This window comes from Erythranthe guttata, chromosome 10 (assembly GCF_056151865.1).
Source record: "Erythranthe guttata isolate IM_541 chromosome 10, IM_541, whole genome shotgun sequence".
Classification (NCBI taxonomy): Eukaryota; Viridiplantae; Streptophyta; class Magnoliopsida; order Lamiales; family Phrymaceae; genus Erythranthe; species Erythranthe guttata.
This window is the reverse complement of record NC_142542.1, coordinates 1227302-1243896: the sequence shown is the minus strand read 5'-3', so window position 1 is coordinate 1243896 and position 16595 is coordinate 1227302. Positions and strand designations below refer to the sequence as shown.

General features: G+C 37.2%; 5 protein-coding genes across 5 annotated transcripts; 2 read left to right on the top strand and 3 right to left on the bottom strand.

Annotated features, from left to right (window-relative positions):
- Positions 1–665: 665 nt before the first annotated feature.
- On the top strand, positions 666–5741 carry LOC105953032 (acetyl-coenzyme A carboxylase carboxyl transferase subunit alpha, chloroplastic). The gene is made up of 11 exons (XM_012976649.2): positions 666–896; positions 1507–1873; positions 1974–2048; positions 2159–2266; positions 2419–2579; positions 2786–2900; positions 2986–3140; positions 3636–3687; positions 3772–3840; positions 4200–4277; positions 4378–5741. Exons 2-11 carry the CDS (start codon positions 1532–1534, stop codon positions 5467–5469), a joined length of 2247 nt encoding a protein of 748 aa, XP_012832103.2. The 5' UTR covers positions 666–896; positions 1507–1531; the 3' UTR covers positions 5470–5741.
- A 213-nt stretch (positions 5742–5954) lies between these two features.
- Positions 5955–7316, bottom strand: LOC105953033 (uncharacterized). The gene has a single exon (XM_088823878.1). The coding sequence runs from the start codon at positions 7314–7316 to the stop codon at positions 5955–5957; it is 1362 nt and encodes a 453-aa protein (XP_088680004.1).
- Positions 7317–7861: 545 nt separating this feature from the next.
- Positions 7862–8913, bottom strand: DET2 (3-oxo-5-alpha-steroid 4-dehydrogenase family protein). Its single transcript, XM_012976651.2, has one exon. It carries the CDS (start codon positions 8809–8811, stop codon positions 8023–8025), a length of 789 nt encoding a protein of 262 aa, XP_012832105.2. The 5' UTR covers positions 8812–8913; the 3' UTR covers positions 7862–8022.
- Positions 8914–10041: 1128 nt separating this feature from the next.
- DEX1 (defective in exine formation protein (DEX1)) lies at positions 10042–14966 on the top strand. Its single transcript, XM_012976648.2, has 13 exons — positions 10042–10487; positions 10770–10880; positions 11217–11299; positions 11466–11583; positions 11667–11824; positions 12021–12544; positions 12639–12709; positions 12809–13065; positions 13147–13328; positions 13409–13692; positions 13773–13890; positions 13983–14165; positions 14271–14966. The coding sequence occupies exons 1-13, from the start codon at positions 10333–10335 to the stop codon at positions 14586–14588; spliced, it is 2562 nt and encodes an 853-aa protein (XP_012832102.1). The 5' UTR covers positions 10042–10332; the 3' UTR covers positions 14589–14966.
- A 193-nt stretch (positions 14967–15159) lies between these two features.
- LOC105953035 (transmembrane protein (DUF962)) lies at positions 15160–15874 on the bottom strand. Its single transcript, XM_012976653.2, has one exon. The coding sequence runs from the start codon at positions 15735–15737 to the stop codon at positions 15399–15401; it is 339 nt and encodes a 112-aa protein (XP_012832107.1). The 5' UTR covers positions 15738–15874; the 3' UTR covers positions 15160–15398.
- Positions 15875–16595: the final 721 nt, after the last annotated feature.

Here is a 16595-nt window from a genome sequence, read left to right as displayed (position 1 = left end):
ATATAGAGTTCGGATAATGTAAAACGGGTATAAATTGGAGACTATTCAACATGTCTAGAAGATTCCACTAAATTTGAGACTTTAATGGTGGACGTATAAGAATATGCATAGCATAGGGGATAGTTGTAATTACCCAAACATGAAGAGTTTTTTCGTAATTTGACCCCGCCTCAGAAATGACTCACTAATTTAATATTTCGAAGGTTTATACTAGTTGTAATAATTTGGTAGGATCGTAATAAATGTCACCTAACCTGAGGAAAATTTGTTTGACTATCCAAATCTATTTGAAAAATCAACTGATGAATTTTTATTTATTTTTATTTATAAAATATTATTCAATTCAAGTATTAATCTGAATAAATAATGTGCTTCATACAATCAAATGAAACAATTCCTCAACAAATTCAGTGGAACAAATTTCCAAGTCATCATTTATAAATTTTAGCTAATTGAAATTATTAAATATAAATACTAGTGAGAACTTACCAATCTGTGTTACCAAATCCCAATCGTCGCGGTCTGCCCTAAGAAGCATAACATTGAAATTATCGAGCCCAATGGCCCAATACTTCTTTTTTTTTTTTTTTCATTTTTTAATTTTTAATTTTTATTTACTAAAAAAATAAAAAAATAAAAAAAATTATAATTTTATAATTTTATTTTTTATTTTTATTTTTTTTCAATTTATTTAGCATAGAAATCATCGAAAATTATGCAAATCTGTAATTAGTGACGATCTTTCCTATGCTCCCTCTCCCGTATTAACCTCTCTTTCTCTTTCTCTCTCTCTCTCTAACTCACTCTCTCACTCCTCTCAATTCCTCCGATCGGCCTCTTCGTCATATCCATTATTATATGGTTGTTTCCCATTGTTGCTGCATTCGGTTTATTAGGTTTGTTTTCCTTTTCTATTTTTACGCGGATGCATATGTTTTTTTTTTTTAATTAATTGATATTAAGCTCGAATTGCTTCAATGCTGGATGCATGTGTTATACTCTTTGTTGATTTGAATCTGCGCTTGTGGTTTTGGGTTATCGGCGTGATTTGAGCTAATTGGGGTTATTAATTTTTGTTTATTTTTAGTAATTCAGCTGATTAGTGAAGTTTACCTCTCTCTGTTCGTGAATCGAGTAGTTGCTGTGTAGAAATTATTGATTGCTCTTTTTTTTTTTCGCTTAATTTTGTTGTTGTCTGATTCACGTGTTGTTGGAGCTTGTTTCTGTTAAGCTTCCTTCCTTTCATTCATTTGCTTATTGGATTAGTTATGTGTCCTATTATATTCGTTCACTTACAGCGGTTAAGACCGAAAAATCACGAACTTTCAGCTCGCCGAATTACTTAATTGAGAATTTAATGCAATCTGTGGATAAATTATTTGCTCCTGCATTCAAAGTTAAAGAAAGTATGCCAATAATTATAATTTTTTCTGAACTTCAATCCTCAATTTCTAACATGATTCCACTATCTATTTTTCTCTGGGATTATCTATTTCCGCAATCCAGATTATTCTGATTAGAAGGTGGAAATATGGCTTCCGTCACCCAGCCTCCAGCGTCATTCACTGGGAATTTGGCTTCGAAACCAACTGCTTCAGATATTCTTAGGAGCTCGAGTAATGGTGCCTGTGGTGTACCCCTAAGATCCCTTGGAAGGTCCCAATTAGGGGCGAAAAGGAGAGACTTCACTATATCTGCCAAGGTCAGGAAAGTTAAAAAGCATGAATATCCGTGGCCGGAAGATCCCGACCTAGATGTTAAGGGTGGAGTCCTTAGCCACCTCTCACCTTTCAAGCCTTTGAGAGAGAAGCCAAAGCCAGTCACACTCGATTTCGAGAAACCTCTAATGGATCTGCAGAAAAAAATAATCGACGTACGACCAATTTAAACCTTTTTGGTACAATTTATCAACATAACTCTTCACATAAAATATGTGATCCCTCGGTTTAGTCCTTTCTCCTTTCATGCTACAGGTGCAAAAGATGGCAAACGAAACTGGCCTGGATTTCAGTGATCAAATTATCTCACTAGAGAATAAATATCAACAGGTATATTCAGCATTAAGTACTCTTTGCCATATCAACTAGTTACTTCAAACTCATGTGTTAATGTGACGCTAGCTGCCAATTTTATTAATTTTTTGTCATGTCTCTTGTAGGCTCTGAAGGATCTTTACACACATCTGACCCCTATACAACGTGTGAACATTGCACGGCATCCCAACAGGCCGACATTCCTTGATCATGTCTTCAATATTACTGAGAAGGTCTTTGATCCAATTTCTTATTTGCAGATTCTGTTTTTCTAAATAAATGCATTTTACTAGACATAGTTGCTAGTGAAGTTATACTATTCGATAAAAAACTATTAGTTAAATAAAGAAGACTATAATTAATCTTTTCATTTACATGCATCCAGTTTGTAGAGCTCCACGGTGATCGAGCTGGATATGATGATCCTGCAGTAGTCACTGGACTTGGTACCATAAATGGCAGAAGTTACATGTTCATGGGCCAACAAAAGGGAAGGAACACAAAAGAGAATATCCAGCGCAACTTTGGGATGCCTACCCCTCATGGGTATGCATATAGAAAATTATTTCTTAATTTGAACCTTCTTCATGAACTTTTGCAATGTGAAAAGTAGCAATACACCATGTCCTAGATGCAATCTGCGCACTATCATTCATAATGTTTTGCAGTCTGATATTCCATTCAAAACATTTAACAAAATGGGGAAATTCTTTTTGGATATGGTACTGACAATAACATATTGGTCTGAACAGTTACAGGAAGGCACTACGCATGATGCATTATGCTGATCACCATGGATTTCCCATCGTCACCTTCATTGATACTCCAGGGGCGTATGCTGACCTTAAGTCTGAGGAGCTGGGCCAAGTACTGTATATATAGTCATTCTGTAATGCAAAGTCCTAGAGATGACTGAATTGTGCAAGCTAATCGGGTGTTATTTTATATGTAGGGAGAAGCAATAGCACAGAACTTGAGGACTATGTTTGGTCTGAAAGTACCAATTGTTTCAATTGTTATGGGTGAGGGTGGCTCTGGTGGAGCTCTGGCTATTGGTTGTGCTAACAAGCTGTTAATGCTTGAAAACGCAGTCTTCTATGTTGCCAGGTGATTTTCATCACATTTTTATGCTGATACTATCTATGTTAAGATGCACTTCGTGTCTTAATGGTCTCATTACATAATAAAGGATTGCAACAAATTTTTTTATTATCTAAATTGTATTTACGGTACAATATTTTGACGGTGTAAATTCCTTGAAAACGGCCTCCATGAGAACATTTTCTGTACCACATCCTATAATGCTCCCGCGTTTGTTAGTCTATTGCTTCCCCGGGCCTGTAACTTCTTATTATTAATTTTGCAATGAACATTTGTAATAGCTGCAAAAATGCATGTGGTCCATCATCAGTTTGGGTTCCTTCTGCAATTCTATATCTTTCTCAACTTTCTTCATTTCAAATACCTTTTGTGGCGTCTTGGTACTTGGCCTCACATCTTGTATGTGAAGTTACGGGGCTAAAATCCTTTCCTTCACCTCTTTTTTTCCCTTTTCCTGATTTCTGAGATTTTGACTTGGGCCTTTCCATTTCCATGTGACAGTCCTGAAGCATGTGCTGCAATCTTATGGAAAACTGCAAAAGCTTCTCCAAAGGTGATTTAAGGATATGTCAAATCTGGTATGCATGTCAAGAACGGATGTCATAGTTGTAACCTCTTTTTTTGCTTTTCTTGTCAGGCTGCTGAGAAGCTGAAGATAACAGCTACAGAGCTGACCAAGCTACAAATATGTGATGGTGTTATCCCTGTAATACTCATTCACCTTCCCTTTTCTGGTTTTATATTCCTTGCAACTGCATTATAATTTCTTCTAGAACTAGCAAATTGTACTTGTTCCTTGAGCATATCTTCTCTGTTTTCCTGCCATTATCTTTCTTCCCGGTTCTATTTTTCTTTTAACTGCAACATCATAATTTATTCTAGAAGCAAACTGTAAATTGTTCTTTGAGGATGGAATTCTCCTTTAAACATATTTTCTCATTCTCTCACCATCTATGAACGTAGACCAATTAATAAATCGACCTCGTATCATTATTTGCACCATCTATCTTCAGGTTCAGTGAACTGATTTTAATTTGCATTTTTGAAATCTGTCGCTTCTCGCAGGAACCTCTTGGTGGTGCACATGCAGATTCTTATTGGACTTCACAACAGATAAAAACTGCAATTATTGAATCGATGGATGTGAGTGGCTCTTTCTTCATTTTCCATTTTATTGAGTTTATTAGTTTATATACATTTTGTGAACGAAAGAAACTCAAAAGATACATTTCTGATCGGACAGGAACTTACAAAGATGGACACAGAAACACTTCTAAAACACAGGGCTCAAAAGTTCCGGAAACTTGGTGGATTCCAGGAAGGAATTCCAATCGATCCCAAAAGAAAGGTCAATATGAAAAAGAAAGAAGAACCCATAATGCCTATAAGTATGACTTCGGAAGTGGAGTTAAGAGATGAAGTTGAAAAACTGAAACAACAGATTCTAGAAGCCAGTAAGTCTTCTTCAGGGTCTGCAGATACAGGGTTGCAGGGTATGATTGAGAAGCTAAAAATAGAGCTCGATTATGAATATGACAAGGCTGCAAAATCTCTGGGCATGGAGGAAAAGATTCTGATGGTGCGTGAAGAAATTGCAAAAGCAAGGAATGTGAACGACCAGCTCGCACATCCTGCTGCTTTACAGGAAAAAATCGAGCACCTGATGGAAGAGTTTCAGAGAAACCTTCCCACAGCACCTAATTACTCCAGCCTGAAATACAAGCTCGATACTTTGAAAGAGTTATCCAATTCTTTAAATCCCTCGAAGAAGAGCGCCACCAAAGATGAACTGAAAATCGAAATTAATAAGAGATTCAATGAGTTTGTTGATCGGCCTGAAATAAAACAAAAGATTGAGACGCTGAAGTCTGAAATAGCAAAGTCGGACGTCGATGCAAGCCCGGAATTACAGAGAAAGATTACGCAGTTGAGCGCAGAATTAGATTCGGAATTTAAGGATGTCCTTAACTCATTGGGGTTGCAAGTTGTCTCATCAGACAGAGCAGCCAAGGCGAAAGTAGATGCTTTTCATGAGGAAGTTACTATGATTATAGACGATTTCGTAAACTCTTCGGATTTGAAAGAGAAGATCGAGGTTTTAAAGGCAGAGGTGGCAAAAGCAGGAGATACACCAGATGAAGAATCGAAGAGTAAGATCGAGGCTTTAGCTGCAGAAGTGAAACAAGTCATAAAGGAGGCTGTAAGTTCAAAGGAATTAAAGGAGAAGCATGAGAAGTTGGTGGCTGATATATTAGAAGATAATGAAGATGACGACTCTGAAGTAGATGAATCTGCAGTAAATGTCGATCTGGAAGTTAACCGAAGCTTTGTCTGAGAAAATTCTACTACAGGTGAAGATTGTTGTTCGAACTATATTCTACATGCTTTGTTGTTTCTAAATTTTATTTTATTTTTTACTTTTAGTTTTGGGGATTTTGATTTGGAAAAACATTAGGTGGCGTAGAGAATTTGCTTGGATGTTTGTTTCTAAATTATTTTTTTGATTTTAGTTCAGTTTGATTGTTGAATGTAATGTTTCAGCAGATGAAACTGCTGGGTATTTTCGAAACTCGAGTACATTTGCGTAAAATAAATATCGAGTTAAAATGGAGTCTGGCGAAAAGGCAAATTACGAAAACAATTATCCTTATCCTGCATCGACCGATTTCATAGTAGGTGACCATCAAATTTTGAAACTGATGGCTGAACAAATGAGACTGCTGCTTCTAACTTTGAACTCCATTCTTATTTAGATTATTCTTTTACTGCATGGGCTAAAATAAAATTCAAATCCGAAAAAAATAAAATTCAAAAATAAATCTAAATCGGGACATTTGGGGTAAACCACATAGGTGATGGTGAAATCCTTTGTATGCTCCCCACATCACACGGATAATAACACGGTGACACCGTACCGTCTTCGTAGCTGAAAATACCAATATCATGCCCACCGTACGTGTTTCCACACCTATCCGGTGGGCTATACGTATCGGTAAAATAAATAGAGTTAGGCTTCAATCCGATATAATCATCGGCGCACAAAGCAAACCCATGATTAATACCGATAAAAAACGCCAATCCATCCAACGAGCCCTTATCCATGTACTTGAATAATCTATCCTTTGGACAATATCTATGAACATCGAAACCAATAGTCTTGTACGGAACATCATCCGAGTCATCATCTGAGTTCACTCGCTCCATGACGAAACGCCTCACTAGAAAGAGTTCGTCGGAGTGGTCGGATACAACGAGGAATCTCAGGTAGCCGATCTCGGCTTCGTTGTTGTCCATTGAAGAGAGGAAGGTTTGACCGTAGTCAACTGCCACGTCATCCATTGGGATCCTACGTGGATACCTGTGGTCGCGTAGGTCCCACACGTCGAACTCGTCTTCTGATGTGATTGAGAAGAAGAGTTTTTGGTTTGTGGAGTAGACACATGATTTGTATGACCTGATTTCGGAGGTGGTGGTGGTGGTGGAGGAATATTTTCCGATGGGAGTCCAGTCCAAGCTCCGGCCAGGCCAGCAGAACGCCAGCCTGTCTTCGACGCCGTAAGTCATCATTGCGCGGCAGTGTTTTTCTTCTTCGTCGGGGGAGGAGGAAATGATGACGTTGGTTACGCAGCCGTAGTTGTTAATTGGGGGGAGTTTTATGTGGCGGCCGGAAATTGGATTGAAGAGAAACAGATCGGAGTTGCTGTTGTCGAACAAAGCGATCCAGCCGTGCGAGCATCCGACAAACTCCGCATTTTCGTACGGCAACGGCAGTTCTGATTCTCCGTCGCCGGCGAAACTCAGTACCTCGTTCTCCGCGAGGCTGTAGAAGTTATAAACCATGTCTCCTCCTCCTCCTCCTCCGCCGCCTTCTTCTCCGAAGGAAGGTGGCAGCATCAGCCACGGCGAGGTAATCGGAGGCAAACGAGGGACTGATTCGTCAGAAATACTCGTCGTACGGATCCCAACACCACCGCCGGCGAAAAAATTGGGAGACGATTTCGGAGAAACACTCATCCGGTGAGAAGATCGGAAATCAATTCTCCGATTAATCCGAATCGAAAACTGCGCATCTCGGTTTCGATAGATTAAATGTATCCGAGAGCCATAACCATAACCGCCGAAGAGATTTGGAGACGGTTGCAGAAAAAGCAAACTCGGAGATCCGGCGGAGCAGGAAGGCATGATTAAGAACCTAGTAGTCTACGTCACTACGGAATTGGGATTCTAATTTATCTAGGGTTTTCCTGTACACAAATCAATCAGACCTTATAAATAGACGACGAATCTTATTTGTTCATGATTAAAATTCCATCACCTTCTTCAATGTTGTTTATGTAATATTGACAAATATATTTTTTCTTAAATTATTTATACTATTATTCGATGAGAAATATGTTCTTGTTTTTAATTATTCGCACTGGGTACCCAAGCCCAGTCCAACTACTAAAACATAGCTTCTTTCAAGCCCATAATAGGTTTCGACGTGCATACATTAGGGGTGAAAATTGGAACAAAATTACGGTGCAAATTCCTCCATTCTGATTTCAAATTTTTTTTGTTTTTGATTTTTTTTTCTGGAACGAAATTAGGATACATATTTCAGTATCCTATCCCATGTTAATTTTCGGTAAATTCAATTTTTCTGTTTCAAGAATTACATTTATAATATCAATATTATTATGTGTTTTATATTATATATGACTAAAAATTTAAAAATTCCGATTTCAGAATAATATTTTTCATTCCGATTGCGTGGTAAAATGATTTAAATTCAACTTACATCTTGTTACAAGAATTAGCAAAATAATTCAAACATTAGATGTTCATGCAACGCAATAACATAAGCATAAACAATAATCAAACTAAAGTTTACAAATAAATTAATTAATTAATATAAAAAAGGAATAACAGATTTCCTAGTCTTGGGATAATCCTCCCCAAATTTCTCCAAATACCAGTTATGATTGGCCACAGCTCTTGGCACCAAATTAGCACACGTGTACATAAAAAACCCGAGCCCGGCCCATGACCACGTCATCAAAGCCCAGCCCAACCACTCCATAATTTCACCAAAATAATTCGGACAGCTCACAAATTCAAAAAGCCCACCCTTAGGTATCTTATACCCACCACCGCCGCCGCCATCTTTCAAGCCCATCAACACACTGTCCGACCACACATTCGCCACCGCACCGCCGCCGAACACCACCGCGCCGCCGGCCATCCGCCACCAGAACCACCCATCTCCGTCAAGATCCGCGTACTCGGAAACCCATCTGCCTTGCAAGTAAGCATTCAGCAAATTAAACCCGAAAGCCAACAAAGCTATACTCACCGGAAAACCCGGTTTCTTGATCTGGTTTGTGGGGGTTCTGAGGAAGAGGCGGAGGGGGTAGATGAAACTCCGGTGGAGGTAGTGGAGGAGGAAAGGGGAGATGAGTACGACGGCGCGTGGGTTGGTGCTGTTTCTGCCGTGGGGGAAGAGGAGGAGAGTGAGCCATATAGTGGGGCTCTCCATCAGACACCAGGCTAGCGGCGGCGGGATGGTGGGCCCCCATCCGGGGCGGTGGTGCTTGCCGTAAGGGGCGGTGAGGAAGAGGAGAGAGAAGATAGTGGGGGGTGTGATGAGGTAGAGTGAGAGGAGGCTGTAGTGGAAGAAGTCTTCATCGGAAAACATTTTTGATGCGTTGACTTTTTCTCTAGGCCAATTAGCCTAAACTATTTATTGTTATTGTTCCCATTTAAATTGGGATGCATTTAATTGCAATTTATTAATTAATTTATTTATTTTTTGACAAAATCTAATTAATTAATATTATTTCTTTGTTGGATCCAATGTTTATTTCTGGCGTTATGACCTATGTGTTCTTTATTCTTTCCAATTAAAAAAAGAAAGGCCTTTTTCTTTAGGCAACTTTCTATTACTTTATAGTCCATCAAAATGATAATTTGGTTAGCAATAAGACACGTTTTCTTTTTTAATTTCAAATAATTATAATAAAATTCTCTTGTTCCTACACTTTACGAAAATACCCTCGTATTGGTATTTGCTAAAAGTTCTTAAAAGAGCGTGAAGCGTGTTTGTGAATAGTGCGGGACATGTATTACGACGAACGACGAGTATGAGGTGCGTTATGCTAACGTTTACGGTCGAGGTTCACTACCAATTTTGTAGAATGTACTACCATGTTTTTTGAAATACTAAATTCTCAAAGTTTACGTTCAACTTTCAGAAATTTATTGTCAATTTTTTTAATTTACTACCATAGTTTACCATGCATTTTTGTTTATTCTTCTCAAATTAACCAGAAAAATACTCGTATTGTGAGTGTTCAGAGTGAAAAAAGTTGTATTGAAATTCAAATGATATTTTTTTCTGTCAGATATTACATAAGTTTAGTAGGCCTTGTTCGGCTGTAAAAATAAAACTATATAAGATAAGATTAAATAATCTAATAAATACCCAATTTTTTAACCGGGACGTTCAATATAAAAACTCATTAAAAAGCAACATAAAACAATAAATATTTGGATGATTATAAATAAATTTGAGTCATTTGTCTTTCAAATGGAAGCCATCGGCCCACAAGTAGGAGTTGTAGATCCTATTGGGAGGCCCACGAAGCTCAAGCCCAATAGGGTATATGGGCCTTAATATTCAGAAATCAGAACCAGTAAGAAAATAAATTCGATTTTATTTTTTATTTTTTATTTTTATCTAAAAAAATTAGAAAATTAGCAATCGAATTTAATTTATGTAAGAATCTTCTAATTGTTTCTCAAAAAAAAAAAAAAAAAAAAGAATCTTCTAATTGAAACTAATTTAGATTTGGTTCAGATATTTTTTTTTTAAATTAATTTGGTTCTCCAATTATAATTTTATAATTTGATGGACTTATTACAGCCTGCAACGAAGTGCAAATATGCCGAAATAGAAGGGCATTTAAACAAATAAGAAGATTTTGGTTGGTTTAATGAAAAAAGAAAAAGAAAAAAGAAAAGGAGAAGAGAAGAAGAAAAATTAAAGAATGCATCTTCTGTAAATTCGTCGATGCTCCAAACTGCAAACTGCTTCTTTCTCTCAGATCTCCTAAACCCTCCACTGGGGCTTTGACTTGACACAATTTCTCGCCCCCTTTTTCCCTAGGGTTTCATTTTTCAGTTTCAGTCTAAGCGAAATCTTGGGGGTGTTTAATTCATGAAAACTTGGAGTTTTCTGTTTCTTTATTTTCTTGTTTTCACGTTATTATCGTGTTTGATTTTCGATTATGGAGTTTCTCAAGCGGAGGAGGAGAAAAAGAATAAATTTCGAGAGCGTGAGGCCACTGACGATGCCCTAGGTTACCCCAATTTGTAAGTTTTTTCTTAATGCTATTATTCTAGATCAACATTTTGCATTTCAATACTCTGATTGGATTGGGGCAAAAAAAAAAATTTATTTTTTTATTAAATTCATCTGAATTGGGTTGTTATGGGTAGAAGCGGAATTTTTTTATAATTGGGTGATGTCAGTCAGTTCGTTTATGATAGAACAGTTCAAAAATATATTTTAATTAAGTGATTTTGTATTCATGCAACTTTTTTTTTGGATCGGTTTGGTAAAATATTGTAATTGTTCGTTTTGTGTGTGGATAGTGATGAAGATGAATTGTTGAATACACAATGCCCTCGGCATTTGGAACTGAGATGGCAAGCTGAAGTGAGTTCTAGCATATATGCGTCGCCTTTGATTGCGGATATTAACAGGTGACGTAAAAATAGCTGTCTTAATTGAAGTTTCTCGTATATCTAAATGCTTTATTCATGTTATGTTTCACTTTCGTTTCTCTTAGATTTTATGTGATATTATATGTTACTGAAGAATATTGGTTATTGAAGAATTGAATGATAGGTCAAGTCAACCTATGGTAGTATATTAGATGGATAATCAGATGATCTTTTCAAGAGGGGATTTGCTTGATTTTTTCCGATTTTGATCTATGACCGGATTGTAATATAATGCACTTTTTCATAATTTACAAGTTTGTCCATGTTCGATTTGTATTGACTTAGAATCTTGATGTAAATTCTTTTATATCTTAGTGATGGAAAGCTTGAAGTAGTGGTTCCATCCTTTGTGCATTACTTGGAAGTCCTAGAAGGAACCGATGGAGATAAATTGCCAGGTACAACTAACAGTTTGCAAAACTACTAGTAGTTACGGACTCTATGTCTTGTTATGCACGTAGAAAATATTTTATTTCTAAGTTATCTTTTCCTATATATGTAAGCAGATGTATATAAATGAATATGCATAACGATGAGTTATTGTGTTTTTGTGTAATTTATCAGGGTGGCCGGCTTTTCATCAGTCAACTGTTCACTCTAGTCCTCTTCTGTATGACATTGACAAGGATGGAGTTAGAGAAATTGCTTTAGCCACTTATAATGGCGAAGTGCTCTTTTTCAGGTAACGTTCCATTCCGCTACGTCGTCCTAAATGATTGGCTTTGCTTATTGTGACTTATTTCATTTTATTTTCTGGAAAAACAGGGTTTCGGGATATATGATGTCTGATAAACTGGAGATTCCGAGGTTGAGAGTTAAAAAAGATTGGCATGTCGGTTTGCATCCAGATCCTGTTGACAGGTCCCACCCAGATGTTCATGATGACCAACTCATCGAGGAGGCTCTTATGAATTCATTAGCTCGTACGTTTTTTTTTCCTTCAGTGAACTTTTTCTTCACATGCAATTGGCATAATCCATTTGCTCCAATGATCTTATGTTTTCTTGCTTTGAAATAAGCACAATGCTAGTCTGTTTGCTACAATTGCATCCCCCCCCCCCTCTGTGTGTGTGTGTGTGTGTGTTAAACATGTATCTCACAGCTGAAATATTTGATCAGACAATGCGAGTACATTGGCAGCGAATATTACACACCCCACAGCAGGTCACCACGACTCACCAAATCCCAATCCAGAAAAACTTCACGACGACACATCAAAAAGCACAACTCCCGATAATATTCCACACAATCAGCTGAATGCATCTCAAGCGCAAACCGGGGTGGAAAATGTTACTAAACCAGGTGCAGACATCAAATTGTCACTAAGCACAAACGATACTGTAACTAACGTTGGCAATGGAGAAAGTGGAAACACTGTAAGAAGAAGGCTTCTTGAAGATAAAGATTCGAAAGAAAACGAGGATGTTCCTGCTGCAACAGTGGAAAATAATGGAGGTCTCGAAGCGGATGCTGACTCATCCTTTGAGTTGTTCAGGGATACCGATGAGCTGGCGGATGAGTACAATTACGATTACGATGAGTATGTTGATGAAACCATGTGGGGAGACGAGGAATGGACTGAAGCACAGCATGAGAAATTGGAAGATTACGTTCACATTGATGCACACGTCTTGTGCACTCCTGTAAGTATAGTGATGTATTTGGAGCTTTCTTTCTTATTGGCTTGTTTTTTTTTTTGAACTATAGAATCACATTTCGGTTTTTATTTCTCTCCAGGTAATAGCAGACATAGATAATGATGGTGTCAATGAGATGGTTGTTGCTGTTTCTTACTTCTTTGACCGCGAGTAAGTTTATTCTTAAAAGCAAATAATTCACCTTTTCTTTTTTCTTTTCTTTACAGTTGTTCTTGATAATGTCAGTTGATTAATTTATAATTTGGTCAGGTATTATGACAATCCAGAGCATTTGAAGGAACTTGGTGGCATTGATATTGGAAAGTATGTAGCTGGTGGTATTGTTGTTTTCAACCTCGACACGAAGCAAGTTAAATGGACTGCTCAACTGGATATGAGTACCGACACTGGAAATTTCCGTGCCTACATATATTCTTCTCCTACAGTTGTTGATTTGGATGGTGATGGCAATTTGGACATTCTTGTCGGCACTTCTTTTGGCTTGTTTTATGTCTTGGACCACAAAGGTATGCACAGAATTCTCATACAAACATTTATACGAGCTTTTCTCAACAGTATTGTACTTAACTGTTGATTTATTGGTTTAGGCAAAACTAGAGAGAAGTTTCCTCTTGAAATGGCTGAAATTCAAGGAGCAGTAATTGCAGCTGATATAAACGACGATGGGAAAATCGAATTAGTGACAGCCGATGCACACGGAAATGTTGCTGCTTGGACTGCACAGGGAGAAGAAATTTGGGAAACACATCTTAAGAGCCTTGTTCCTCAGGTAATACTGCAATATTTCTACTCCTAATTAAGCTATAAAATATGTTTACACTATGTTAACAATTACTATTTTGTCCCTAGGGTCCCACGATTGGAGATGTGGATGGGGATGGACACACAGAGGTGGTTGTTCCGACACTATCCGGAAACATATATGTTCTTAGTGGCAAAGATGGATCAATTGTACGGCCGTACCCTTATAGAACACATGGCAGAGTAATGAATCAAGTTCTGTTAGTTGATTTGAGCAAACGTGGTGAGAAGAAAAAGGGACTCACGATTGTTAGCACATCGTTTGATGGGTATTTGTACCTCATAGACGGGCCCACATCGTGTGCTGACGTGGTGGATATCGGAGAAACATCGTAAGATATTTGAAATCCTTTTAATAAATAACAATTCGTGATCTTGATCTGATTTTTTTTTTTTTTTTGTTTAATGGCAGATATAGCATGGTTTTGGCTGACAATATAGATGGTGGGGATGATCTTGATCTTGTAGTCACCACGATGAATGGCAATGTCTTTTGTTTCTCGACTCCTTCGCCACATCATCCTCTCAAGGAAAGGATATTTTACCGAACAATTACATGTGTTTTACACTTTTTCGCTTGATATCTTTTTTATATTCTCTAACAAAATCTTGCAATTTCCAGACTTGGAGAACATCAAATCAAGGGAGAAATAACGCAGCAAACCGTTTTAATCGGCAAGGAATTTATGTTACTCCATCGTCACGTACTTTCCGAGATGAAGAAGGAAAGAATTTTTGGGTTGAAATCGAGATTGTAGATAGATACAGGTTCCCTTCTGGCTCACAAGCTCCTTATAATGTCACGGTATGTAATTTTCTTCCGCTATTAATTTTTCAATTTTTTTCTTCTAATTGACTTTTTACTTGTGTACTTAATCTGTTTTTTTTTATTTTTTTGTAATAATAACAGATAAGTTTGTTGGTACCTGGTAATTACCAAGGAGAGAGAACAATTAAGCAAAACCAAATATTCGATCGAGCAGGGAAGCATAGGGTGAAACTTCCAACTGTAGGAGTAAGAACTGGAGGGACTGTAATGGTGGAGATGGTCGACAAAAACGGAGTTTATTTTTCGGATGATTTCTCACTTACTTTCCATATGTATTACTACAAACTGTTGAAATGGCTGCTTGTGCTTCCAATGCTTGGAATGTTCGGTATTCTTGTTATTCTTCGACCTCAAGAAGGGATGCCGCTGCCTTCATTTTCGAGGAACACTGACTTGTGATTTGTAGAGCTGATTTTAGTGAGAAATGTTCGATATACGTGTTTTTGGGATCGATTAGAAAGAATCTCGACTGTGATTTTGCAGAGTCTACTCGAGATTGGAGCTGAAATTATCTATTCTTTTGGTGTCCCAAAGCACAAATATATACTTGTTACAAGTTTGGGATTTTGAATTACGAAATCGAAGGCAATGCTTTGACTTAGGAAATTTGTTTACCTTCTTTTTCGTTTGCTCATGTGCAGTTCACTTCTGTAAGTCTTTTTTCGAAGAGCACTTTGTAAGTCAATATATTGCAAATGTTGATGTATGACAGCACGTTGAATTCGATTTTACTGGATCAGTATCCCGGGATATATGTTAATCTTCTTTTTCATTTAACATTGATTTTGTTGTTGTGCTTATATATTCTAAGTGTGAATTTTATATTATATATGCGCATGATATGATACAACTCGATGAAATTCACTAAAAGTTACAATTGACAAACAATATTTGCCGAGGCTGATTCAAGGCTGCAACTTCAAGCTACGCATTCATTCAATCAAATATCATTAGAGACAGAAAACACGAATATCTCGATCAAATATCATTAGAGACGTAATATACAGCCAAATTCAACCAAATACACTTTTCACCAGTATACCAAACACAATCAGGGGGGTGGGGGGGGGGGGGGGGGGGGGGTGTATATATACTGAAACAGAAGACATTGGGAAATCAAAAGGTCACTTTAGTTTATTACAAACAATGTTTTCAATAAAAAAAGGTTGAAATTGTAAGAAACATAAGAACATGAAAACATAAGCATTACTAGTATGCTTGCAGTATAGGTCTCTTGCCAAGCCTCTTGATTTCTCTATCCATTTGACCAGTAAGCATCAATCCGAACATTTTGTAGTCACATATCAGAGACCAAATCGGGTGTCCGAAAGTTGCGGGCACGTTCCCTTCGACAAAGAAGTGGCTGTACCATGCCAGACCATATCCAATTACAGGCACAAATATCAGAAACCACCAATTGAAGATCAGTGAGTATACCAAGCACAAAAAACTGCAAATTGTCCCTGCAAAATGCCAGCGCCTTGTTGCTGGTTTTGAGTGCTGGCTCATGTAGAACGGCCAAAATTCTTCCATGCTCCTGAAATTCATGTCTTTAAAGCAAATTTGAAGTGACCCCAAATTGCTAATTGTGATAAAAATTGAATCTTGATTGGGAAATAGAAGGTTCAAGAAAAAAAAACCCTAATTCGGAAATTCTTGATTCTTGAAATTGAAAAAGACCCGGAATTTCTATTTGGGCTTGATCAATTCTTTCGAACAAACAGACCCGACCCAGATCACCAATTACGATAAAAATTGAATCTTTGATAGAAAAAATAGACAATTCAAAGAAAAATCCCAAAATCGAATCTTTTTTATCCTTGAAAGTTCGATTTAGAAAAACCCGAAATCCCTATTGGGCTTTTATCAATTCTATTGAACAATCAGACCCGACCCAGATCACTAAATATGAAATTCTGCAAAAAAAACTGAAGAAGTCTGGAGAGAAAAAGAGGGAATCCCACCAAGATTCTGTTTAATTTGATTGTGGGAAAGAAGTAATAAAACTTAGTTAAGAAGAGAAAGTTGGTTGATAAAGGGTAATTAGTTGCTGTCTGAATCTTGAATATTTGTTGATGAACAGAAGTGTGATGTGTTTGTGCATCATCAAATGTTTTGGGGAATTGTGAAGAGAGAGCTTTGTACAAGATCAATCATTGGCCCCTCCTAATTTCCATCCACATATGATATATCAATTCTTTATTATTATTATTTTTACCTCTCTTTAGGTCAATGATCAGCAGCAATTGTACATTGTTCTTAACTTTTCTGCATCTACCTAACAATAAAAACTAACACATGACAAAAAAATAACAAATGCATTTATTGTTTTTTGTCTGGAATATTTCTGTGTCTGTGTCTGGGCCATGTAACATTTAATTATTTTAAAAAATATAAATTTGGCTT

Bases quoted from the DNA above. Each gene is read 5' to 3' on its own strand.
- LOC105953032 (XM_012976649.2), top strand. From the start codon at position 1,532: ATGGCTTCCGTCACCCAGCCTCCAGCGTCATTCACTGGGAATTTGGCT. The intron at 1,874-1,973 runs GTACGACCAATT...TTCATGCTACAG, and splicing joins TGCAGAAAAAAATAATCGAC to GTGCAAAAGATGGCAAACGA. The intron at 2,580-2,785 runs GTATGCATATAG...TGGTCTGAACAG, and splicing joins GGGATGCCTACCCCTCATGG to TTACAGGAAGGCACTACGCA.
- LOC105953033 (XM_088823878.1), bottom strand. From the start codon at position 7,316: ATGCCTTCCTGCTCCGCCGGATCTCCGAGTTTGCTTTTTCTGCAACCG.
- DET2 (XM_012976651.2), bottom strand. From the start codon at position 8,811: ATGTTTTCCGATGAAGACTTCTTCCACTACAGCCTCCTCTCACTCTAC.
- DEX1 (XM_012976648.2), top strand. From the start codon at position 10,333: ATGAAAACTTGGAGTTTTCTGTTTCTTTATTTTCTTGTTTTCACGTTA. The intron at 13,329-13,408 runs GTAATACTGCAA...TTTTGTCCCTAG, and splicing joins TTAAGAGCCTTGTTCCTCAG to GGTCCCACGATTGGAGATGT. The intron at 13,693-13,772 runs GTAAGATATTTG...GTTTAATGGCAG, and splicing joins GTGGATATCGGAGAAACATC to ATATAGCATGGTTTTGGCTG.
- LOC105953035 (XM_012976653.2), bottom strand. From the start codon at position 15,737: ATGAATTTCAGGAGCATGGAAGAATTTTGGCCGTTCTACATGAGCCAG.